The 26,292-nt window shown below is 31.7% G+C and overlaps 2 protein-coding genes across 2 annotated transcripts in view; one reads left to right on the forward strand and one right to left on the reverse strand.

Annotated features, from left to right (window-relative positions):
- The window catches only part of LOC146528968 (uncharacterized), a 107,720-nt gene that overhangs the window by 38,186 nt on the left and 43,242 nt on the right, over positions 1 to 26,292 (forward strand). The window lies entirely within an intron of this gene.
- Positions 1 to 26,292, reverse strand: part of LOC146528969 (uncharacterized) — a 66,361-nt gene that overhangs the window by 8,534 nt on the left and 31,535 nt on the right. The window contains exons 3-5 of the mRNA XM_085203284.1: positions 10,613 to 10,725; positions 5,968 to 6,063; positions 938 to 1,073 (exon numbers count right to left, since the gene is read on the reverse strand). Coding sequence (XP_085059410.1) covers positions 938 to 1,073; positions 5,968 to 6,063; positions 10,613 to 10,725 — 345 coding nt within the window. The remainder of the gene's footprint in view (positions 1 to 937; positions 1,074 to 5,967; positions 6,064 to 10,612; positions 10,726 to 26,292) is intronic.

Consider the following 26,292-nt stretch of genomic DNA (forward strand, 5'->3'; position numbering starts at 1 on the left):
TAAATCATGGCACCTTTCTGCTTGGTCTAAACTAGTTTATACTACTTTTTGGCAACCAACCTATTCCTTGCTAACCTAGCTTTTATACTGATATCAGCGTCATATTATATCTAATTCTCAATGTGTTTGTGTTAGATTATTGGCATTATATAAATACTTTTCAGATAAGAAATCAAAAAAAAATAACTGATAAGAAAAATACTGTACCAAATTGAAAGGGTGTATAAAATATATAATTGTTTTATTCGGTTGACAGAACTTCTAAAAGATCGGTTTGATAAAATCATTAACAGAACCAAAATCTTACTTAATGAAATAAAATCATTTCACTGCTTCTATTATATTTAACGAGCTAAATGGGCTTTATGAATTCAACCTACGCTACTAATGTTGTTAAATTATTATTGAAATTATAATATAATTTATAATATTATTTAAACATACACAAGAAAAAATACAAGAGACTTCTAGACTTGTATGTGGAGTGCGGAACTCAACGCCGCGCTTCTTGTACTTGAGAGTAGAAACGAAAATAAATTAAATTATGTATTTATCAATTATTACCTCAACACACAATACCTCTATCTTACACATACACTAGGTTCCCAGGTTCCCTTTGCCTGACACTTAACACAAGCTTAGCACTTGAAACTAAAAATATCCTTTTGGTGAATAACAAATTGCTCATTTCGGTGACATATATTAATTAATTTTCATTTTAATTAAGTCAATATTGTACAATGTTTTAATTAAAAAATTTACTTTTATTTCCAAAATGACACTAAAAAAGAAAAATACTAAAATTTTCCCCGTAAAGTAAACAACAAGATGGTTAGTGAATAAAAAATAATGTTTGAAGCGGAACGGCCTACAGCCGGAGGTTCCAAGTGACCCGTCCCAAATTACCTAAGAGGGGAGAGAGGTGAATTTTACTTACCAATCACGCTCACTTCGTGTATTTTAGACGCCTTTGAGTAGAGAGGTATTTCTAACGCTATTTCACACGCGTAAGAGCCGGACGCACCGAAATCCATTTTTTCTAATGTTATAGATGTCGGCGTCATTTGTAGCAGCTGAAACAAAGAGAGTTAGTTGCATTCAGATAATATTCTCGACATTTGAAAGTAGAATCTGCTACCCATATATAAGGCTAATAAAATTGAGGCCAGTCGTGGTGCAGGGGCACAAGCATGTGTGAGACAGGTTGTAGCTTCGATTCCCATTCGAGGAAATGATATATATATTTTTCATTTTAGTGTTCCGCCACTCAGCACGCATTGTCTCCAGACTTGGGCGGATATTAGCAGTAGGTTCTCAGGTTTCCATTGCCTACTTTGCGGTAGGCATATGCGGGATGCAGCGTGAAGCTAAATGAAAAAAGTCACAAAACTTTTAACTCTCGAGAAATAAATTTGTATGAAAATAAAAATAATTTATTAGCAATAAATATTTAATATTGTCACGACTGGTTGCGTTTCTTATACTTCATTTGAATTAAACATATAATTAAAATTTATTGTTTTAACATAATATGTTGCCATAAACTAGATGCTTTTTTAAAAAAAAAAAACAATATAAATACACACGGTGTATACAAAGCTTAGTATTTTCTTTTGCTGTCAAGTGCCAGACATAACATTTCGTCACGCGACCACAGCTTTGATCTCCATAAAAGGACTTTACTGTTTCAAGAATAATAACATAATATGTTTTAAGCGTAATTAACATTAAAATTTTAAATAATTCTCTTTATTGCTCTAGATCTTATATGTTGATTATCTTTATTAATAAATCAGGTAATTATAAGGTATATTGTATGAGGTAATTCCAAATTGAATAACATTAGACTAATTTTTGAGCGGCGTTGAGTTTCGCCATTCAATATGCAATGCCTCCTGAGTACGGCGGAAAATGGGGAGTGTCATAACACTAAGTTCCCTATCCTGCTGTGTGTGGAATACATCAAGACATTTCGTGGGCACTACACTCAAAAAGCATTCCATAGAATAAAATTTATATAAAAAAATAATCACATCAACCAACACAAGGGAAAACCATTCTAAAGTGGTTACGTCCAAGAAGGGATATATCGACATATACATATACATATCCTCCGTTTCTTTATTCTATTATTCCCATATTATTCAACAATCCTCTTACATATTTACTACAAACAAAACTAAGCTTCGATGTCTGTTCTCTTTTAGTACAACGCTGAATTGTAATGGAATTTCATTGTACTCCAAAATATATTTGTATTTTCACATTCACTGTATCTCGAACATTTTGTATTATACCGAATGGTTCCACATTCGCTGGTGAAAGCAAAAAATTGCAACCAAATAATAATATAATAGTAAGAAGATATATACTGTATGTTATCTTCTTGTATTATTAGAGAGATCTTAAGATATTTGTCTTGTCTAGAATATACAATTACGCTATAGTAGCATGGTTGCTTATTACTTCGTGGCATTAAGCTCGCTTTAATAATGTGAACTAAAACCGTTAGAATCAGTTTCTCATGATGCACTCCTATGAGATAACCCTGAGGCTTATAGTATATTTCAATTTGTATTTTTCTTCTCTCTTGAAATCCACGATAACATGTCCACGGGAAACATATGGTTAATAATATATAGATCATAATTTTATATATGTTCTTTCATGTCCTAAAAACTGGTCAGAAAAATGTTTAAAGTTATAAATAGCTATTAGCTAGCTAGCTATTTATACAGCGACTAACAATTCGCTATATAAATAGAAATCAGAGGTATAATTGAAATTTCTGTATAGCTTGCCAGAAAATCTTGGCTTGTCTAGAATTCAAAATCATTTCTAAAACTGATTGGAAAGGCAGCATTTGTTATCATTTCGATTGGTTTGAGAGAAGGTGGGTTGAAGTGGGAAGGTGAATTCTAATGTAAATATAAAGGAGCCTCTCCACCCTGCATCTGAGTCACAAGTCCTGGTACCCACACGGTGAACTCATGCCCACGCAATGCCTATAGAATTGGGCGGAAATTGGGGAGAGGAAAGTCTTGGAGCACTAGGCTCCACTTGCCTACCCTGCTACTTGTGGAATACAGCTTGAAGCTGATAAAAATAACATTAAGTAACTTTTACTATATAAGTTATTAATTTAGTTTCATTTACGAGTATGTCATTATTACTGCTACATTTTACACTAGCAAAAAGCAAACACTTCACGTCGCGAGAGTCGTGCATATCTAGACGACACTCGTGCTAACATGTCTGGCTGTCACTTTTTACTTGTACCAGCGGGGGTGACTCTCGACGTTGTATTATACATATGCACAGTATTATATAAATTAATGATAAATCGTCTGCTACAAGTATTTACAAATATATTTCTACAAGTATGATGGTATATATGTATGTATAACTGTGTTTTTATTGCTTCTCTACGACGAGACACTAAAAAGCAATTATTTATTTAAAAATTCTATTATTTCTGACCTCACAGTCATCAGTTTATGTAGTGGCAAATCCATGTCTAATAACTTAATTAAAACAAAATATCTAAATTCCAATGTAAAATAGTTGGTTCTACAGATTAGTTAATATTAAAGAGGGATATCTCTCTCTCTTAAATTCAAATACAAAACAAAGACTAACTCAAATCCCTTTACGAGTACATACCTACAGCCATTCAAATATAATTCACAAAAAGCGAATAATTGAAAATGTAAATAAGAAAGTTAACCCAATTACTAACTAGCCTCACATTCGCGTTTAAAATGTCAACATTTTAAAGTTAAACTTTTAAGTAGTTTTTGCACATTTGCACATGAAACGACGACGTCGGTTCTGAAGCGAATGAACCCACTTTAACATGTTGGTAACATACGGACTTAAGTGTGTTACTTGAAGGAAATTTACGGGAAACTAGTGAAGTAAGTTAGGAAACTCGAATCAATAGTGTTATTTATGGAACTTCCGCCACTTCCGCTGTGTTAACTTTGTTAAATTTAGTGTTGGAAAATACTAAATTGATATAATTTTAATAAGAGGCTAGTCGTGAGAAACGGGCGCAAGAGTGCGACTGTAACGCGATACGTTGTGGGTTCGATTCTCGCTCGAGGAAATGAAATAATTAATATTTCCTTTTCGATCTGGTAATAAGGCAAAGTGAGGCGTTTACTTTTGCCACGTAATGTCTACAAAATTCGGCAGTAAGTTGGTTAGTTAATAGTTAATTGAAATACTTATTTTTAATTAGTAAATATAACAACATGTCATATACATTAGAAAATTTAATGTGACTGAGCAAAAACTATAATATTAATCTCTAGTCTGTTTGACTTAGGTCCACGCTGTATCCCGCACATAGCAGCGTAGGCAGAGGAAACCTAGTGGCAAAACACTTAAAAAATAGAAGTCATATTAAAAAATCGATATAAACTAGATTCAATGAAAAATATATGAAAAGAGCAACATAGCACTAAAGAAGCAAATTTAAGATTGTCGTATATTATTGTAAGACCCATTTCAAATATTACATAAACCACTCAAGTTATATCAAAAAATATATATTATTTATTTATTTATCAGTATTGAACGATGTGCTAGTTATTTTTAGTGAAAGAGCAAACTAACTCCTATATCTATAGATTTAGAGATACAAAGTTTTACGGGCAATTTTCGATCCGTGACGGTTATGGGTCAGGGGATTCGTGATTCCCTTATACTCCTATACTTTAGGTTGTCTGGACTCGGTCCAATATCAACGTGGGCTGAGATAGTATATAGATAAGAGATATCTTTGTATGTAATTGCTGAGATAAAATGTAGTCAAAAAGTTTTTATTATGTGTTTAATGTAGATTAAAATTTAAAATTGGGTAAATTATTCTGGCACGAAATGAAGAAGATGAAAAATGAAGAATGAAGAATGAAAACTGTATAAGAAAAGGGTAGGACTTTCTTCAAACGGTGACACAGTGGCACGTTCAGAAAATTGAAACGGTATTAAATAAAATATTATATCCATTATCACTGCTAAGGTGAATTTAACGCCGTTACATATATGTGGTTCTTTTGTATTTTTATACATTTTAGCGATACATGTTTATTTTAATATATTTTTAGTTGAGGTCAATCGTCTGACTGGATTGCGACAGGCTGTGGGTTCGGTTCCCACTCGAGGAAATGATATATTTAACATTTTTATTTTCCAAGTTTACTTATTTTATATTATAACAAAAAAAGTTATCTATAGATATTTATTATAAAATATTTTACTTCATCTTATAGCATAAAACATTAAAGAAAATAAAAATGTCTAAAAGAAATAGGTGATTTGTACTTTTGAAGTAAAATAAAAAAGTACAAAAGTCAAAAGTTTGATACTTTATATTGTTTATACCGGATATTAGATTTTAAATATTTGTAATCCAATTTATGAATATTGATGAGTATCGAACAACTTCTCATTGAGTTACAAGGAACAGTTTCAGGGAACTTCGAGAGGAAGGGAGCTTTCGCTGTGGGTTTTTGCATTTTGTAATTCTAAATAGTGTTAGCTTTCAAAGTTTCTTTTGTACTAAGAACTTACTATTCAGTAAATTATTTTAGAGAGGAACATCGCATAGCGAAAGTTTAATATTAAATATTTATTTTATTATAATAATACGGACAGTATAAATAGAGGTCGTAGTGGCGTAGGAGCACAAGCGTGTAACTGTAACGCGACGGTTGTGGATTCGATTCCCACTCGAGTGAATGAGTTATTATTTATTAATATTTTAATTTCTTTACTCTAGCACCATGGCAAAAAGTGCGGTGTAGAGTTCCGCCGCTCATCAGGCTCAGCCTTGATTTGTTGAAAAGTTAGAAACGGAGTGTTTTATCACTAGATTCCCTCTGTCTTTAAGCTGAAAGAAAAAAGAATTTTATTATTTTTTCTTTGAATCTAGTTTTACTTATAAAATAGTTTTCTACTCACATTGATATCCGCGCCAGTAAAATTGTAAAGCTCGAAGGGGGGATCTCGACCCTGTACATACTGCATGATACGATGACCGCTCTTAAAGAACACCACCTGTAAAAGGTATATAATTAATAAAAACGATTTAATTAATAATTCTAATTAAATTAGGCCAGTCGTGGCGCAGGGGCAAAAGTGTGTGGCTGTTGTGGATTCTACTCCCACTCGAGGAACTGAAATATTTCATATTTTCATTTCCTTTCCTTTTAACGAGGCAAAGCGTGGCGTTGAGGTCTGCCACTCAACACACACAGGTTCCCAGGTTTTGTCTGCCTACCCTGATATGTGTGGGATAGAGCTGAGAACAAAAATGTATTTAGTTGTAAACGTACGTGGGTTAAATCTTAAGTGTTTGTATGTTTGCCCTGAATTTTCTCGGAAACTAAAAGCCATGTCTAAGTCAAAACAATCCTTTTACAATTAAATGACGTATATTCTCTAACTTAGGGAACAACTTACGATTTATAAGAATTTCTTTTGTAGGTTTCCAGAGTTCTAGTGATTGATATATATATATTAAAGTCGCTTGATTTTATTTAAATTATAGTTATTTTCATTTATTTATTAATTGTTTTAAAGGAAGATATATGAAAAAATAATAATTTCATATAAAAGCACGAGTCTCTACGGTTACGTAATATGTATTCAATATTCATATTCATCGTTTTACTCTAGAGGCCTATTTACGTTTCTGGAATACGGGCAATTTTCTATATAATATAATGATGTTGTAATCCTTTAGTAAGTAATGCAATACCTATAATTATGTAGTACAGAGATCCTTCTTCCTGCCAATATCTAATAGTTTTTTACTGTTGCTATTGAGATAGGAACGGAATAACATAAATAATACTATCTTAGACATGGGGCAGTTGGAGCTGTTCCCGAATGGGTTCGTTCTTACCACCGGGAACATGTGTATTTTAGCACTTATATAGATTTTTATAGTCAAGCGAATCGGACACGGCCACTGACGGTTCCGTACTAATTTAATGATTCCGTTCACGGAAACGCGACTTTTAAAAGTTGACAAGCTTTAATTTTCGGGCGTATAGATTTATCTTCTATTAAATAAATACGTGTTTATATTTATAGTTTATATTTATAGTAGTTTATATTTATTTTTTCGTAGATAGATTGCAGAATTTTCCTTTACCAAATCTTGCCAAATTTCATGATTCGAAGCCCACAAAAATTATCCTATACATTTTGATCTCCACACGATTTAGAGAACAATGATCTTGTCAGGTATACAGACTTGTCAGACATCAAAATTATTTATATAAAGATATTTTTTTCTTTTGAGTAACGGAAGTTCAAAAGCAATAAAAAGTAGAATCTTTGATCGATAATATTTCAATTCAATATAACAGCTAGTACTAGTACCTACGTAATATACGACAGCCGTGTGAAACGTAAAAGGGATTTTCGCAATATACAAAAAAGCTGCGCACACAAACCATAAAACTCCGATCCCTGCTGTTAAAATATGCACAAGCAGGCAATCCGTATGAACTGACAGCACACATCTCTCGATACTCATATTGTATACGATCAATATATATTGTATTACCTAAAGTAAGTGTTCGTGCATTATTTATTATTTTTTTATAGCTTCACGTTGCATCACGCATTAAGACAGTCCGCTCTTCATTAAGCTTCGTTTCCCTCTATTTTCAAATTCTTAAGACATTACCTGATGTGTTAACAGAACGTGGAATATATGAAAGGTACATTCTCCCGAATGGGAATCGAACCTAGAACCGTCGCGTTTACAGTCGGACGCTTTTGCCTCTGTGCCACATCTGGGCCACAGTCGTTCATTAGTTTTCTTAAAGAAATACATTAAATACTACTTAAAATTAAATAATTATTTAATTTCCTCGAGTGGGAATTGAACCCACACTAACCACGTTTACAGTCCATACACTTGTGAGCCACGACTGGACTAGCCTTATATGTATTTATGAAATGAATAAACCAATACAGAAATCATTCTAAAATTCTATTTCGAACAGATTTTAGTGTTTCGTTATTGCATTGTTTCAAACAACTTTAATTTGGTTTATTAAAAAAACTATCAGGCGGTCGCTTTAAAAATAAATGAACTTTGCCGTCACTCTGAACGTTTGCAGTTTCTGTTTCGACATTTCCCGCGAATTGCCTCAGATAGACTTTTTAATTAACTTGACATAAAATTGTCGCGTATATTTTACTCAGTTTAATGATTTTCACTAAAGATTGAAATTGGAAATACATGTCCTTTCAAAAATATCATGTATCGAAATGAAATGGGCTATCGGGTAGTTTTTGATGAAAGTTATTAAATTTACTTTTATATTTATTTTCGTTTGACGCTGTCATAATATGATAACAATCATTCTATGTGTGTCATAATATGATAAAGGTAACATATTAACTAAAAGAATTTGAATTTTGTGTGTTCTCCATTCTAGGTGACATTGGCGAAGTGATTAGTGCTGAACTGGCACGCTTGGAACGCCATAGACAAAGAACAACAACAACAACATCAACTATTTAACTAGAATAGACATAACTTATTGTTCAAATACTTCTTTCCATTATCTTAACCAGTGTCTCTATGATAATGCCATTATCAGTAGCTAAACGTAAAGCACGAAGAAATATCACCATTTACTATAAAGAGTACTCTAAATTTTAATATTATATATGCTAGGGTTCTCATACTTTTTTCGGAAAATATTTTTTTGACTGAATATCTCAATAAAAAATGTGAAAAATTATGCATTGGTTATGTATGTACATATTATCACTTTTTTACATACAACGTGACATGGGCGAAGTGATTTTGTGCTCGACTGGCACGCTCAGAACACCATAATTAAAGAACTAAACTGAACTAATACACAAATACGTCAGTATTATTCTTACAATAACATTAATATTTAATAACATGATAATATTTAACTTAGCTACGAAAGCTACGAAAGCTACGGTCTCTACGAACTGACTCTGACAGGTATTTCGCTTTCCGCTTATCTCGCTCCACCGATACCGTTTATGGCATTTGTATTACTTATTTTATTCTCTACGGACGAAGTAACGTTTGAACTTTAGCTCAAGTTTTATAGACATTGTTGCTTATAAGCGAAAGATACAAGTAACTTTTAGTTGATAGTTTTTAATTAAGCGTTTAAATTTTATATTACTTTGCTATAAAAGGATAATAAAAGTAAGATGTTCCACATGTTCGTCCCTTAGTAGTAATTATACTTACGGATAATTTTTAGGTATGGTATAAATTTAACAATAGATATTGATATATTTTAAATCCTTTAACTAACTAAAATAACTTTAAAATCTTTTAATATTCAATTTGGATAAAAAGAGATTCATACTTTTAACTGAGGAATACTAACAACCAATAGAAAAATTAAAATATAGAAAAAAATTAAATTATATATTAAAATGAATGTTTAATTTACTAATTAAGCAATCAATGCATTAATATATGCTACTCTGTCTAATTGATGAACTGGAAAAGAAGGAATTATACAATTACAATCCGTTAAAGAAGAGAGTTTCCCAGAACAAGGATCTCGGCGCTATCGACAGTAACTTCTATCTTCATTAGTGTGCACAAGGCCCAATCTGTGGACACTAATTGAATCTGCCAGGTCGAATGGTTGCTACTTTCTAGTAAATTTAACGTTGTTTTTCTAAACCAGTAGTAGTTTGCACAATCGAGACAACAGCGTCGTTGTTGTTTGGACTTAAATATTTGTTAACTATAATAAGTAAGTATGCAAGTATAAATAGAGGTAGAGTATTTATATAAAGAAGATATCCTTGAAATGATTTTTAACTAGGAGCCTTATTAAAAATATGAGCGTACCTTTTCTGTAGTAAGCAATATTTCATATAGAGCTAAAATTTGTGCTTATATTTGGAGCATCGTTAAAAATTAAATGTAAAATTATTTTGTTAATATACGAATGAAATCAAAAGAATTCGCGAATAAATCCAAAACCAAATTCTGCGAGGTCTTTGATTTTCTTCTGTTTAGATTTTTGCTAAATTTAATTTTTAGGCAAAGAGAACCTAGTGTTAAGACACTCCGTCCCCCACTTTCCACCGAAAAGTGCGTAATGTTCATAATTTCTGTAAACTATGTAATTGTCTTAATTTTTTTTTATATTCAAGGTATATTTATTAACATTGTTTCTTGAATACATGTTGTAGTTCCACTTTCTATTTTCTCAAATATGAGAAATATCCTTATATAAGAAATATATAATCTATCTATCTATATATATAAAATCGAAAGGTCACTCACTCATCACGAAATCTCAGAAACTACAAGTGCTAGGAATCTCAAATTTTGTATAGGAGTTACTTATAGGACATAGGTACTCGCTAAGACGGGAATTTGCAATATTCGACTTCTAAGGGATTGTTTTTGGGGTCGAAAGTTTGTATGAAACTTCATTACTACAAATGCTAGGAGTCTCAAATTTTGCATAGACGTCACTAGGACGTCATGGAGACAGCAATTAATAATAACATAGCTCACGCGGGTGAAACCGCGAGCGGGCCGCTAGTTTATTATATAAATACGTACCTTATATAACGTCTGAGGGTCGACATTGTGTTCACACCGCAGGGTTGCGCTATGACCGTGCACAACAAATCGTGGTGCTCTCAGTTCAACCCACACGTCTTCCATGCTTTGGACTGTTGACAAAAATATCTCTTTAACCACTAATTTAAAATCTTAATATAATCTTTATGTATATGCATGTAATAAAATGGGTTAATTCTGCAACTTTCACATAAACTAATAAAACTTCTGAGAAAACTTGGGAACCTAGTGAGAAAACTTGGGAACCTAGTGCCGTTTTGAACATTCCGTTCTTATTAAGGCACTTTCATATTCCACTTTCCGCCGAATTTACCTCGTTACTAGAGCGAGAAAATGAAAATATTATATGTTTCATTCCTTCGAGTGGGAATCGAACCCACAATCTGTAGCGTGAAAGACTGACTACAAAAAAACATGTACTAAAAAAATTACCCCATTTACTTACTAAAATAATCTTATGTGTATATACAGAATTACAATAACTATATGTTTTATATATTGGATGGAGGCACAATGCCCCTTGTATCCGAAGACCGCCATAAATTAAGAGATAAAGTGTATATTAGAACCCAAAGTAAGCAACGCGAGTGTAATGATAATCCTATACAAATATAAGAATAAATAATCTATTTGAAGGAGCATATTGGTTTTTATAACTATATTTATATATGGAGTACAGAGTGTCTTAACACTAGGTTTTCTCTGTCTAACTTGCTTTATGTGGGAAACAAAACAATATATACAGGATGTCCCAGGAGTCAACTATAAGACGAAAACATGTGATAGACCAAGTCAAGAGAGCCCAGGCAAGACTTATACTGTGAAAACTACATGACAAAGATTTTTTTTTTATATTTTTCTCATAACTGTCACCACTTGGTCTATCATCTGTTTTTGTCTTATCGTTGACTCCTGGGACATCCTGTATAATGGGCAAAACAGAAGTTTCAGGATTTCGGAAATTAATTAACTTTATTTAAATTAATATGGCAGAATTGTTATTTATCTTCTATGTTCTTAGAAAATTGTACGATATTGGAATAAACACATAGCAAATTGATATTCTTATATAAATGTTAGATAAATTATGAGTCCCTTGTTATCTGATTCTATGAGCTCTATATTTTCTCGTTATTATTAAACCATTTTTGTTTTGTTAGGCAAAGACGATCAAGAATTGTTTTTTTATGTAGAAATGTTATATAATATTGTAATATTTATATATTTAAAATTAAATCAGCTTCACGCTGTATCCCGCACACAGCAGGGTAGGCAGAGGGAACCTAATGGTTTTTTTTTGGCGTCTGTAAAAAGGTGACCAAGCCAGACTTCCCACCAGACTCTAGAGGCCACTGGAGTCAATAGCATACCAACTACATTTTTAGTACGAGTATGTTTAATGTCAAGGCGGGGTGCTAATTTATCAAGTAAATGTCAGAACAAATAATTAATGCAGTATTAACTATAAAATATGATTGTCAAGTTCTACAAGTTCGTGTAATGTTAAGCTATAAAAACTTAACTAATTTAGTTCTAAAGTCATTATATCAACAAACTATTTCCAATAATTCCCGACTCGTGTCCCACACGTTTACTCTTAATTCGTATCCTGTTTACATTTTAGGTTTTACATACATTTTTAATTAATTTTCGGTTTGAAAGAAATCTAATTTTTACTTTGAAAATATATTGAGGCCAGTTGGCTGGTTGTGGTTAGATTCCCACTCGAGGAAATTAAATATTTAATATTTTCATTTCTTCGCTCTGGTGTCGAGGCAAAACTACGGTATTTAGTGCACGCAATGCCTCTAGAATTAGGTGGAAAGTGGAGGGTGGAATGTCTCAATATTTGGCTTCTTTGGTTAACACGCTACATGTGGAATACAGCGTGAAGCTGAAAAAACAGCGTGATGCATTATGCAATAGTGACAGCTGCATTTTATTTTATATGTATTGAAGGAAACTATAAGGATGCATACCCCTTTTATCATTTTCCGTCCATGTTTGAATTTCAAATATAATTTAAATTTAAATACTGTCTTTTATATTTTAATGTAAACATAGTGTAAACGGGACATATGAATGTATCTTGCTTAATATGTCTCAGAAATCTTCGTTGTAGGGTTCACTATTAGAAGGGTTGACAGGGTTAATATTTATGCACGACCTTGGGAACGTAGTCGCTTTATGAAGTAATTATCATGTTACTCTCGTGATAAACTAGTTGGTACGGCGCTATAACAATACAATGAGATGATATTGAAAACAATTAAGCATCTCAGAACTTGTATCTTGATGCCAGTCTTCAGGCATAAGCTAGTGATTGTAAATACGATAGGTTGTGAGTTCGATTTCCACTCGAGTAAATGAAACATTAAATATTTTCATTTTTCGCTCTGGTGCCGAGCCACCAGAATTCTGTGAAAAATGGAAACGGAATATCTTAACACTAGGTTCCATTTGCCTATGGATATAGCGTGAAGCTAAAAAAAACTTTAGTAACAAAATCTGCTGATAGAGTTAAAAGTCAATAGCGGTCATTATTGTACTTTAATGAATAGCATTAAGAAACAAATTGTATGTAATTTTATTATTTTTTTAGACATTCATATGAAAAAATACACCGCACATTTGACATTTCTAAATTAACGAAGTACATGTACTTGCATATACCCTTAGGACTTAAACCATTAGTTAACGAGAGAAGGCAAATGCATCTGATCTATATTTTTTGTATATGTATATCCAAAAAGTTTGATACATTAAAAAAAGTCGAAAAATATATATTTTTCAACTCAGTTCAATGTGATAAGAAAAACTTTTAAAACTTTTTGTATTGGAAATTTGAGAATGAACAGATTCCATATTTTTCAAACAACGATTTTTCCACTACATCGTATTTTTTATAACAAATAAGTTAAATGGTCAAGCAGACAGGAATACGTTTTTGACTAGATGGTAGTGAGTTCAACTCTTAAAAGATTAAATACGGCTAATTTTTTTTCTGATTTCTACGAGACTGTTATGTGTAGACGGAATCTAATTCTAAGACAATCCGTTCCCCATTTTCTATTGAATTTTAAAACCTTGCATTCTGTTCTTTTTAAAAACATCCGTTCCCCAAAGTTGAAATCGAACCCAAAACCGTCACACGTTACATTCAGGAATACTAGGCCATAATACTGCTTTTACGCCACGGCCACTTTTAATAATTCGACGTAAAAAAGTCATACAATATATGCCAACGAAATAACGAAGCTCACAAAATATTTTTCCTTATGATCAGTTAATCTGCCTCTCCCATCTCATCTTCCTCTGATTAAATTAAAAAGTGCGTAATATCATAATTTAATTACGCGGTCCATTTCTTCTTAGATATTTCTTTTTTAACTTCTATCTGTATTCCGCACATAGCAGAGGAAACCTGGTATTTTATTGTGTACATTTCGTTCCCATTAAGTCATTCCCGTTCCCCACTTTCCGCCGAATTCTGGAAGTATTTGGGATCAACAGAAATATTGAATAGAATATGTAATGTAATTGTCATCAGAACACTGTTTTCAGTTTCATCGGACACTGCTATCAATAAATTAATCATTGAAAATATTGCCACCTTCATGCTGAACATCGAGGCTAAATAAATAATTGCCTATCGAGACTAAATAAATAAAACCTTTTTTTATTCTATATTAAGATATATTTATATAGTTTTTAAATTCTAGTATCTGTATTCTTAACACTTCGTTAAGATTTTTACATTGAAATCTTGATCGAATTCCTTAGTTGTTTTTAATTTCACTATACAAACTCGGGAAGAGGTCCGTCCGAATCCCCTATCGGCGATGTTACCTCATCTCAGTCAAGTACTATTTATATAACAAAGAGAAATAACAATCACAAGTCACTTAGGAGAGACAGATGTTGTAAGTGTTTGAGTGTTCGAATAAAAGATGAAAAGTGCCAGTTTCAAATTATTACGGAATCATTTTGGAAAGAGTATTTTCTTGAATATCCAATTTTAATGGGATTTTATTTAAAAAAAAATAAAAGAGGTTTTAACTTTTAATCTATTTATTACTTATTGATTTTTTTTATTTAGCGTATTATGTACGTATATATTTTTCTAGAAAACAGTAAAATATAAAGTAAGATATAATAGATAGATAATCTGTCAAGGCAGCCCGTTGAGAGTTAAGAGTGAACGCTCTGGTTGCACAATCATTACTGTTCCGGAGCACGTATCTGATGTCAATGCATTATTGACATATAATGTTCAGAATTTGTGTATAATTTCAAAATTTATTGAATGATTTGAATAAATTCCGACGTAATTAATACAGAAATAGGCGCTTTGTAACGTCGACGTAACCCACTGAACGCCAAATATTTCTATGAAAACCCTCATCACGCGAGTATACCTCCCTTGACCCTCTCTGACAAATATCATATTTCTCCACTGTTTGTCCATTGCCAAATCTAAATAGGTTGGCTGCAGGTGTTCATAGAAATAATATTATGTCAGTTGGATTTCGAAAATGTATGCAGAGAAAACATGGTAAAAGTTTTTTTGGCTTATTAATTCACTCACAATCGCAGAGTCCACTTTTTTATTTTTATTCATTTTTTTTACAAAATATATCACAAATAATTACAAAATCCCTTATAGTACAAACAATAACAGGCCAAAACGTTAAGTTCCAACACGCGATGTCTAAAAGTTGAAAAAAGTTGAAGTTGAAAAATTGAAGTTAAAAGTGGGTAGTACAATAGTGGCCTCAATATTAGTTTCCCTCTGCCTACCCTGCTAAATACTATCTGGAGATATAAATAATAGTAAAAGAAAACTTATCAAAATCAAATACAATTGACATGTCATTCCAACGAGGTCCATTAAGGAAGGAAACATGGCAGTATTCAAGACGGATTATGCCGTAAGCTGGCATTAACCGCCACTCGCCTAGAGGCCTGAAATCCCTAAACGTACAGTTGTGCTGGGGCTAATGCAGAAAGGTCTTTAGATGAGATTCAGTATCGAAAGGTATATATATTTGCATAGATCATGAAAATTATTTTTAAATAATAATAGCATTTTTAGAGTTGAAAAGAAAACACTGAAACCATTTGCTATTCGTTATATTAAATAGTCAGATCTATTGTCCTTAAAGCATAGAAAATAAAATTAAGCTTCTTAGTCAATGTTATGAAAGATACGAGTATTTATACATCGTTTTTGCTACATTTTGTATGAAACTATATTATGAAATTTGTCAAGAAGTTTTAAATTGCTGAACTAAAAAAGGAAAAATCCGAAAAATTTAAATTTATGTTTAAAGATAATTTCATACATGTTTGTTAGCTTTTATAAGTTGCTGGCATTCCTAAAAATCCCCATTTAGCGATTCGACTCGCGCTTGACCGGTTTTATTTAAAATATAAAAAACATATGTGTGAACTTAAAAGAGAATAATAAGATTATGATTATGCAAATATAATAAAAAGTCTTTTAAAATAACTACTGTCCAGAAAATATTTTCAAGTTATAGAAATAAAAATATATGAAACAACAATATATGAGTGAGTCTATCCATAGTTTATAAGGGTCATAATAATCAGAAAAAGAGTACTTTTTGTGTCTTTTCTTGTCCCGCTACTTTGAATGCCTTTTAAAAATACAATTTTAAAGATAATTTAAATATTTTGCCATTAACGATAAATTTATTTATTAACTTAAAGATTTTTGTAATATTTTTAATGTATTATGGCAAATAATAGTATTTTTTGTTAGTTGCAAAAAACCTTTCAAAATGCTTCCATACAATTTTTCGTGTCCCATTCATCACTTTACTTTTTAAGAATTGATTTGTTACGAATGTTTATGGCTTTATTTGATTTCAGATATGTTTATATTACTTTACTTTATGTATAATATCAAATAGAACTATTTTTATTGATACATAATTTAATGAATAATATATATTAGTTAAGTAAATTTGTCCCAAAATATTGTCTTTTTTTACTCAGGGTTAATAACGTACAATTAAATTATGAACGCAATTATTTTGAATGGTGTTTAATATTATTTTTTGTTGTGGCATTATAATTCGAAAAGTCAATGCTGTCGTAGCTACAACAAGTAGTGTTCTCGCAGCAGTTGAGGGGTTCAAATGTTTTAGAGGGAATGCGTGAAATTACATCTCAGGGTTATAAACGGCTTTTATTTTGGTAAGTATTCTATAATTTCGTTTTCTTCTTTATGTTATTTGCTTCTTTTTACAAAATCTCAAAAAAGAACTTCAGTGCTTGCACATGCAACACGTGGCTTATGAGCAAATATTTAAAAAGGTTAGAATGTCTCAGACTTCATTCTCAAATTCGTTATATTTCGTTACGTAACGAAATTGAGAAAATATGAAGCCTAGTTCACAATTACGGTACCAATGTTTTCTTATATATGTTTATAATAAAATTGTATCAAACCGGTGCTTGTATATGGAAGAAATGTATATAAGAAAAAAAAATTGCTGGCATATGAAAATAACTATTAGTGACTTTTCATAACGTAAAGTAACCAAAAATAATGATTTTTAAGTTTTTTGCTTGTTTGCTTGTTTGTCTATGTGTTTGTGCACGCTAATCTCAGAAACAGCTGAACCGATTTAGTTAAAATTATTTTTTATTCTTCCTGAAATTAGTTGTGATTTTGTCATTATTATTTTTTGATAAATATTTTTTATTTTCAGTAAGGGTCATGGCTCCTATGTCAAATGCTGAAACACATAAAAGATATAGAGAACGTCTTAAAAAGACCACTTCTATTAAATATGAAGATATGCGGAATAAACACTTACAAAGAATTAAACTTAATTCCCGTGATAACGACTCAAATTTTGATATATTTTAAAGTTAATTTAATTTTATCATTAACTTTGTGATCTCTAAGTAGAAATATAAGTTTATTACGTTACGAACTACCATTATTATATTGTTAATATTGTCACTTTGTTATGTTTTCTTGTTACATTTATAATCTGATAATTCAACGATTGAATCTTTAAAATTTTGATCTGTGTCTCATTAAATTAAAGAAAACAATAGTTTTATTCATATAATATCGTTATTTTGTTGTGTATAATGCCTTATGTCATCAGTTTCGTAACAAACATCAGTATTGTTACTTATCAGTTACGTTACGAATTCGAAAATGTCCACTTTTCTGATTATGACCCATAAATGAAAAAGATAAGAATTCATAAAAGCAATAGTGCCTTCAAAACCAAATACCTAAATACATTTAAATGTATATCTATAGAAATTTACTTTATACTACAGCACGGTTCAAACCGCACGTGAATCGTGTTATTTCACACAGAATTCACAAAGACACAAAGTAAATAGGAGAGTGGTAAATTGAGAATGTAAATTTAGGCCACCTGTACAGGTATTAGAGATTAGTTACTCGCTTGCCTAGGCATAACACCTAGGTGTTAGATGAAATCTAATGGAAGTCTGTATTACCTAAAGGCGTTCATCGACAAATACTTATATTTTATCAAGTAGGTATCATTCTTATTATATTATACATAAGAAAACAAATTTGTTTGTTAGTCTTTCCCGTATAAACTATTTAACTGATAGTCATAAAAATTTTTTTACGTATATTTTAGAATCGTGAAATGTGAAATAAAAAATAATTTGTTGATAACGTATGATAAGGAAGAATATGAGTATACGCCTTCAGGCCTGAAGGTTACGATAGATTTGAAAATTGGCTTTTTTTTCACTAAATACTTAATTATTTAATATCATATGGAAAATATAATTTAAAACTCTTATTGGAGTTGGATCTGGTCTGGTGAATTATAAAGAAATTGGAAATACCCTAAGAAGGCCTCAAGATGATAAGCTTTTAAACTAGATTTACCAGCTTTTAATATTTAATAAATATTAAACAAACAATACGCACCAGATATAAGTTCACGTGAACGATGTCGCGGTCCCTCTAGTAAATAATATAAAATTGAATAGCTAAAAGATCAAGTAAAATTAAAAAATAAATACCATTTTATATCATAACTTTTATGTATAAAATGTATCTAAATATATGAAAACAACATTATTTTTCTTGGTATATCTAATAGACCTCATGCTAAAATTATTATAGTACCTATATTATTTTAATATGTGTACAAATATTTACAACACGTGTATGGAAATTCGTGTTTTGATAAGAGAATTCATTAAGGACTCGCAGAGCGACTTCTAAGAACTCTTTAATTGAAGAGGATGTGACAAGACAAAACAAACGAAATCAAATTGTGACTGGCCGTGAGAAAACGAGGGTAAAAATATTTTTAAGGAAAATACTATTCTATGATTAACAACATCATTCAATCACATACATAACTATTATTTCGGCGAGAAATTAGTAAAAATAACTAATCATTATTAACATAGCAGGGTAGGCAGAGGTGATCTGGAAACCTAGTGTTAAGACACTCCGATTTCCTCAAAACACTTCCAATCTGCACCTTACATTGAATTCTGGAGACATTTCGTGTTGAGTTGCGGATCTTAGCGCCGGTCTTTGGCTCTTTACCAAAGCGAAGAAATGAAATTATTGAATATTTCAATTCCTCGACAGGGAATCCAACCTGCAAGTTGCTAATTTATTTTAAACTAATAAATTAATAAAATAAATATAGGGATCGCATAACTAAATGGAATTATAACAAAATCTAAATCTATACTAAAATTATATATAGTTTATTCATATCTAAGTACTTGTTCATATTGGCTTTCGAAGCTACTAAATTGTGATGGTTGCGTTTAATTACCACACTAATAACTGAGCCATGAGCCAACAAAATATGTTAATATAACGTAAAACATAAATTTCTTTAAATCCTCATGTTTTACCTATACTACGACTAGCTAGAGTCACGAACGCATAATCGATTCCGACATAGGCAAATATTGTTACAATATTTATAATTACGCTTACCATGCATTGTTTGAATATACTGAACGATATACGAACGGGCGCAACGGTTATGGGTTTGAATCCTAGTTAGGGTACAAAATTAGATGATTGTAAATAAAATCTTTGTTACTGAGTGACTGATTGACAGCCTATCCTATTAAAACTACTGCCCGCTGAAATTTAAACTTTGGCATGGAGATTTTAAAAATATGAATTGTTTGTGGAATGGAGAAAACTTAGACACACAATACCACCAGAATTCGTCGGAAATTGGGGAACTGAATTGTCTTAATGGGAACGGAGCGGCCTAATATTAGGTTGCCAGTTAGTTTAATCTTCCAAAAAAAAACAACTTGTACATAACATAATCAATTCAGAACAAGAGTTCTGAATGTAAGAACCTTAAAAAAATCTGAGCAAAACAATTCGTCGCAATCCGACGCACAAGCAAGCATAGGCTTATTTATACGTATAATTAGCTTTATTGTAACAACATTCCCGTTATTTGCGGGAGCGCGGGCTAAACAAAATTAATGGGACACGCCTTTGTGGAGCATCCCGAATCAATTACCTTTAGGTACACCTCTTGTGAACTTTATTAATTACTCCATGAGTAAAATTGACTTAAAGGCTTATAGTTAAATTAGGAGGGCTGTGCGTATATACATACATACATTGTTTTATATAATTTCTGTGTAGGCCCGATAATGATGTATGTTATATTTATATGTTTGTAGATATATACAAACTTTTAAAGATCAAATTTGAATTGCTTATTATAAATTTTCATAGTGACTAAGAACTCGCTTATTAGAGCGAACATATTTACTTGGTAACAAAGATATTGTATGATGGAATAAAGATAAAAAAATTATCAGCTTCACGCTGTATCCCGCACATAGCAGGTAGGCAGAGGGAACCTAGTGTTAAGATACTTCGGGTACCTGAAACTGATGTCGGTAACATCATGGAGGCTGGCGTGATGGGCTTATGCAAGCAGTTATAGCGACATTCACTTGGTTTCCTGAAACAGATACTGTCTTGTGTGTAACACGGTATGGCGTTAGTCGATGTCTATCTGTCTGTTAGTCTGTACACCTGTCAAAGTAGCGTGGAGGTATCAAGTTAAAATCAATATCAAATATCCACGTCTACAATCCTTTGTAGTTTATATTATAGTAAAACATTTTAACAAACTTATATTTGTAGTTCATTTCATGAGTGCAAACGCCTGCAAACTTATATTTGTCATGTGTTTTACAAGCTGTAGTTCCCGTTACCAACAATAATAAAATTGGTACGGAACCCCCGATGGATGAGTCCGAGTCGCTCTTGCAACTCGTAACGTTTTTATTTTGTTTATGACTGCTATTTTAATAAAAAAAAAACTGACAGAGATGTCGTAATATTAGACGATTGCCTTTAAATTGTAAGGTTACTTTATCTATAGATTCTTTCTATATTATGAAATTTCACGTTCTATACATATAAATTATAATGTTATTAGATTACGGTATTAATTCAAATGAGAAAATAAATAATTGTGTGGTTAAGGCAGACGAAGCCTCGAGCAGGTCACTAGTTGTAAATGAATTCAGAGCATGCACTTTGAAGCAGTAAGAAGCTTTCTTAGCAGAGTAAAATGGCATCCATTTTTACATATACGTACATTAAAGATAGAAAACAGCCTTTAAAAAGAAATATAATACAACGAAATATATATTTTGGTGTGAGCGAAATGCCATTTGGGAGTATAGGACGTGCTCTACGTGTTAGAAATACGTGCGTCGACTTCCGCCTAGATGCTATGTTCATACAAGTGTTTCAACATGAAAATGTTTGACGTTTTATTTTTTTAGCTTCACGCTGTATCCCTCACAAAGCGGGATAGACAGGGGGAATCTGGAAATCTAGTGATATATCTTAACACTTACTTCTATTCTGTGCAAAGGCGGAACTAAACACCGTACTTTGCCTCGTTACCAGAGCGAGAAATCAAAATGTTATTAAATATCTCATTCCCCCAAGAAATTATAATTAGACAACAATTAGTACACCCGGAAAAACGAAAAGAGGACAAAACTATTATTTTATAATTAAATTATAAATATTTTAGTACTTTCATATAAAATTCATTAATCAATATTAGACGTAGAATGAAAGCAAACATCAATATCGGCGACACAGCAATTTATACTCCATAAAACCCGCTACATAATTTTGATTATGACACCCGACAAACAAAAATGCTGACATTCTCCACATTCATTAAAGATATATGAGGGTTAGGTAAATTTAAATTATATTATAGAAATGGTATTATTTTATTATTTATATTTTTGTAATAGATAACTAAAGACAATCGTGGTATGGCTATAATGTCTAACCTTGATTGAGATCGTTGTAAGATGACTCGGAGCAATGACTTCCAACTTTAGTAAGACAAATTCAGGTGGAAATAAAAAAAAGGAGGAGGCTCTTGTAATCATCCCTTATGCGGGAAAAAAAAGAGGAGATAATTAGGAACTTTAAAATATACATTCGAATTCGGCTTAAAATGTTGTTTCTTTCCGTTGGATTCGCTACCAACTTCTAATTTCCAAATTTTTTTAACCTGACGCTGTATCCTGCATATAGAAGGGTAGGCAGAGGGAGCCTAGTGTTAAAACACTCCGTTCCCCACTTTACGCTTAGTTGGCGTACGGCGGCTTTATTTTTTAACGGATATTTTGGTTCAATTAAATTTTTAATTCTCACAAAACATAGTGACTGATTCAAAGTCAGTGATTTACAATGTTTATTAATATTTTTTACTCTATAATTAATTCTTGTGGCTATAATTATGGTTCTATGACAAGAAATATAATGAAGAAGGCCAAATGATATCGCGTGTGCTGCAAACATTAGCAGCAACGCTACGTTCCCATATCAGGTTCAAGTAGCTTAAATCTTATCAAACATAAAGGCCTACAAACCGGTGGTTTTATGTAAATTTATCGTACTTTGAAGCTCATTTACAAATTCTTTGAGGATAAAATATTAAGTATTTATAATTTATAAGGTAAATTCGAGAACACGTCGATGTGTAATTGCCTGTTACTAAGAATGTTGGATTTTGCTGAATGTGTGTTAAGTATTTTATTTTAAATTAAAATTTAATTTTGTATCGAAATTTATATTATTTTTTTGTTTTCGTTTAGTTTTAGTAGTTAGTTCTATTATTCAGGACCCGCCTCCATCATGAGCTCATATTATTGTATCGTCACCTAAGCTACGTTTTTGATGACAGTACTGTACTTTCTTAGATTTTATTACATAGTTAAAGCCACTTAGTTATAAATCGACCTAATAAAAGAATAATAATACTTCTTATGGTATATAGCACAAATGAATCAAGTCTATAATTACCGCTAATAATTAATTATCTATTATCTATTAAATCAAATACTGTCCTATTTTTGGTGACAATATTTTTTTTTGATATTATTATTGTCATCAAAAATAGTTGTTGTTTTGTTATTTTTTATTTTATTTTTCGCTACAATATAATATGTATGTCCGTTCATTTATTTTTTTTACTGCCGATAAATAATGATATCGTTTATGATTGTCACGGAATGTGTATATTTAAAATTTAAATAAATATTTTAATAAATAAATAATCTTAAGTTTATATTTTAAATTGATTCTAAAAATTCCATGACATATAAGGATAAGGAATTTTATTACGGGATATTTTTCATATAAAATGACGAAATACATAAAAATTTCAGGCTTACATAAGATGATTTATAATTTACATAGGAAACAATTTCTATGTAAATTGTAAAAAGGATTGTCTTTTCCATTAATTCGGAGAGATTTTTTATTCACGTTCCCGCAATTTTAAAGGAACTTCAGACTAATTCTGTAATCTAATTACAAACAGCGAAACCCTTTGCAGGGAAAGAGCCCGAAAGTAGGACGAGTGGTCACTAAGAGAGAAAAAATAATAGAAAATTGACTTTTTAGTTCCAGAGTACGAATATTTTAAACAGGTCTATTACATGCAAATTTTGCCAAAGTTTTATTTATATTGATAACAAAATAACTATTGTGTTGAGGTCAGTCGTGGCGCAGGGGCACAAGCGTAGATTTAGGGGCACAAGCCTACATGTAATAGAACGGAAGTGAAGTTAACACTACATTCCCAAGTTCCCTCTGTGTTAAGTGGCGAAACTCAACGCCGCATTTTGTCAAATAATTCACTCCTATTCCATTCGTTCAATCATCAAATGCACAATCGTTGCTTGTCGTCACGTGCCTTTCCATTACGACGCTCTGACCCCTTGCTTATTAATATTTCACCAGCTTAAAAATATTTTACGTTGGGGTACTTACTGAATGTCACATTTCATCCAAACTGGATTAGGACTCTTTACTAATTATAAGCGTTCCCTCGAGTGGAAAGCCATCGCGTGCACTGACATCACCTGACCTGGGGTTGTCCAAATTTTTTAAATATTTATTTTGGAGAGAATATTAAAAAATAGGTAAATAGGTTCCCACTTTCACTGGCTATTAGTATACTTAGCTATTTGTTGTCCAAAGGCATCGACTTCGACTCGATGACTTGCGTTCATTGATATATTATAAAAAAACATAATAATAATAAAATTACGAAATATGCCAAAAGCTATATGGAAGGATATAAATCATTATAGCTACTGCAGTATAATTATGATATGATTTATATCATATCTGTATTTTTTTGTTTCAACTGTGTGAAGTTTGCATTACCCATCAACACCATTACTAACACCATTAGTCACATACGTTCTAATTATCCTACGATGACGTCAACTTCATGTTTATTCATTATTTATTATATTTTTTGAAAGCTTTTATAAAAACCTTCACAATTCTTATCGACCGATGTCTAGGGTTACTACTTCCGAGGTCGTATATCAAGATAGTGCCAGATTTCAACGTTAAAAGTTAAACTAAAATACATTAAAACGAAACTTGAATTTTTAACTTTCGCAGCTATATTTTTTTTGTTTAAGGTATTTTTACTCAAAACACCTAGTATTGTTTTATTAGTGTATTAAATAACTAATTCAGCAGTAGCGGGCGAAGCCGCGAAGTGTCGCTAGTATATATATATAAGCTGACGTTTGATGACGTCAAATGTTTTACGCTTTTAGCTATATGCTAATGATAGCCCGCATCACACATAGCGATGTTCTCGCGTCGATGTGGAAACTTTTGCATCACGTAAGGTACGTTACCCACAAAGTTGGTCGGTGTAACGAAATTTATTGTGCGTCTCGACCATTAGTGAGTTTCCCTGACATGCCTAATCTCCTTAATTCGTGGCAACAAACTTGGTGACTAACTTTCTACAACGGATTATGTTTGTTGAATTATAATAATGAGATTTTACGATCTCATGTTTATTTACAGTTGAGGATAGTTCCGATGCTTCTAAATACGTGAACACATATTAAAAATTGCAGTTATATATTTGTAAAATTATTTTTGTTTTTAATTACAATTTCTATAGGATAAAAGTAAAATTATTTCTTTCTTAACTTTAACAGATCTTATTCTTATTATTTTAGGTATGCAATTTATTCTAGTTACAAAATAAACTTTTCCATTTGTCCTTCTACTTTTGTTTAAAATCAAACCTATAGTAATTATACGGACTGAGTACGCATTGTCTAACCAAACCGTGAAAAAGTAAAAAGAGGATAAAGGGAAAAAACACATTTCTAAAATAAACATACGTCGATAGAGAACTGAAACAAATAGTTGCTATCTAAAAATAAACTAAAAAAAATATCAAAGTAGAGTCAACATTTACAAGGAAAAAAGTGCACGTCCCACATTATTTATTCCGGTCTAAATCTTTAAAAATGGCAATGTAACTTACATTGCTCGCCTCGAATGTTTCAGAGCGAGAAGAATGAAGACTAATAGGTTTGACAAAGTGCCCTTTAGACCGCGGAGAAAAAACGTCAAGGAAATTATGCGTTCATTGTGCGAGGAGGAAGCTCCTTCTAATTTAGCAGTGAAACAATTTTAAAAGAAACAGCGAGTTCGTTGAGAACATACTATTTGCATTTTATTTAGCAAATGTTTACCTAGAATATATATTTTAATTTTAAATGTCACTTAAAATAATACACCAGGAATTACCGTCGTTATGGCATAAAATACTTATGGCCTTTTAATGGGTTTTGACAAGATATCACAAAATATAAAGTTTATAAAGTTTGGTTAGTAGGTAAGTATGTTAAGTTAAGGATGTGAGGACGTCGTTTAATAACCAATTTCTCCAAAACTCCAAAAGTAATAAGTCACTAATTTCATTCATATGAATGAGCCAGCCTAAATATCATTAAAGAGTCATCTCTTTAATGATATTTAGGGTGAATTGTGATGTAATATCCTTGTTAGGATTCCTTATCTCAAAAAATACAAAGGGAACTCTCATAGGATAACTATATTGTTCGTCTTTCCGTTTGTCCAAACAAATCAGTACAGAAGTCTCGGTGGGTGTAGAGACCGTAGCGTTTGGCGCTCGGCTGTCTCTGACTATTCCGCTAGGGATAAAAGCCTTGTTGGGCGAGTCTGACTCGCACTTAACCGATTTTTCTCATTATGATTGCATAATTTTAGCGGTTAGCTAAGG

Source organism: Heliconius melpomene, chromosome 19 (assembly GCF_056956725.1).
Source record: "Heliconius melpomene rosina isolate 202511_hmr_F chromosome 19, ASM5695672v1, whole genome shotgun sequence".
Taxonomy (NCBI): Eukaryota; Metazoa; Arthropoda; class Insecta; order Lepidoptera; family Nymphalidae; genus Heliconius; species Heliconius melpomene.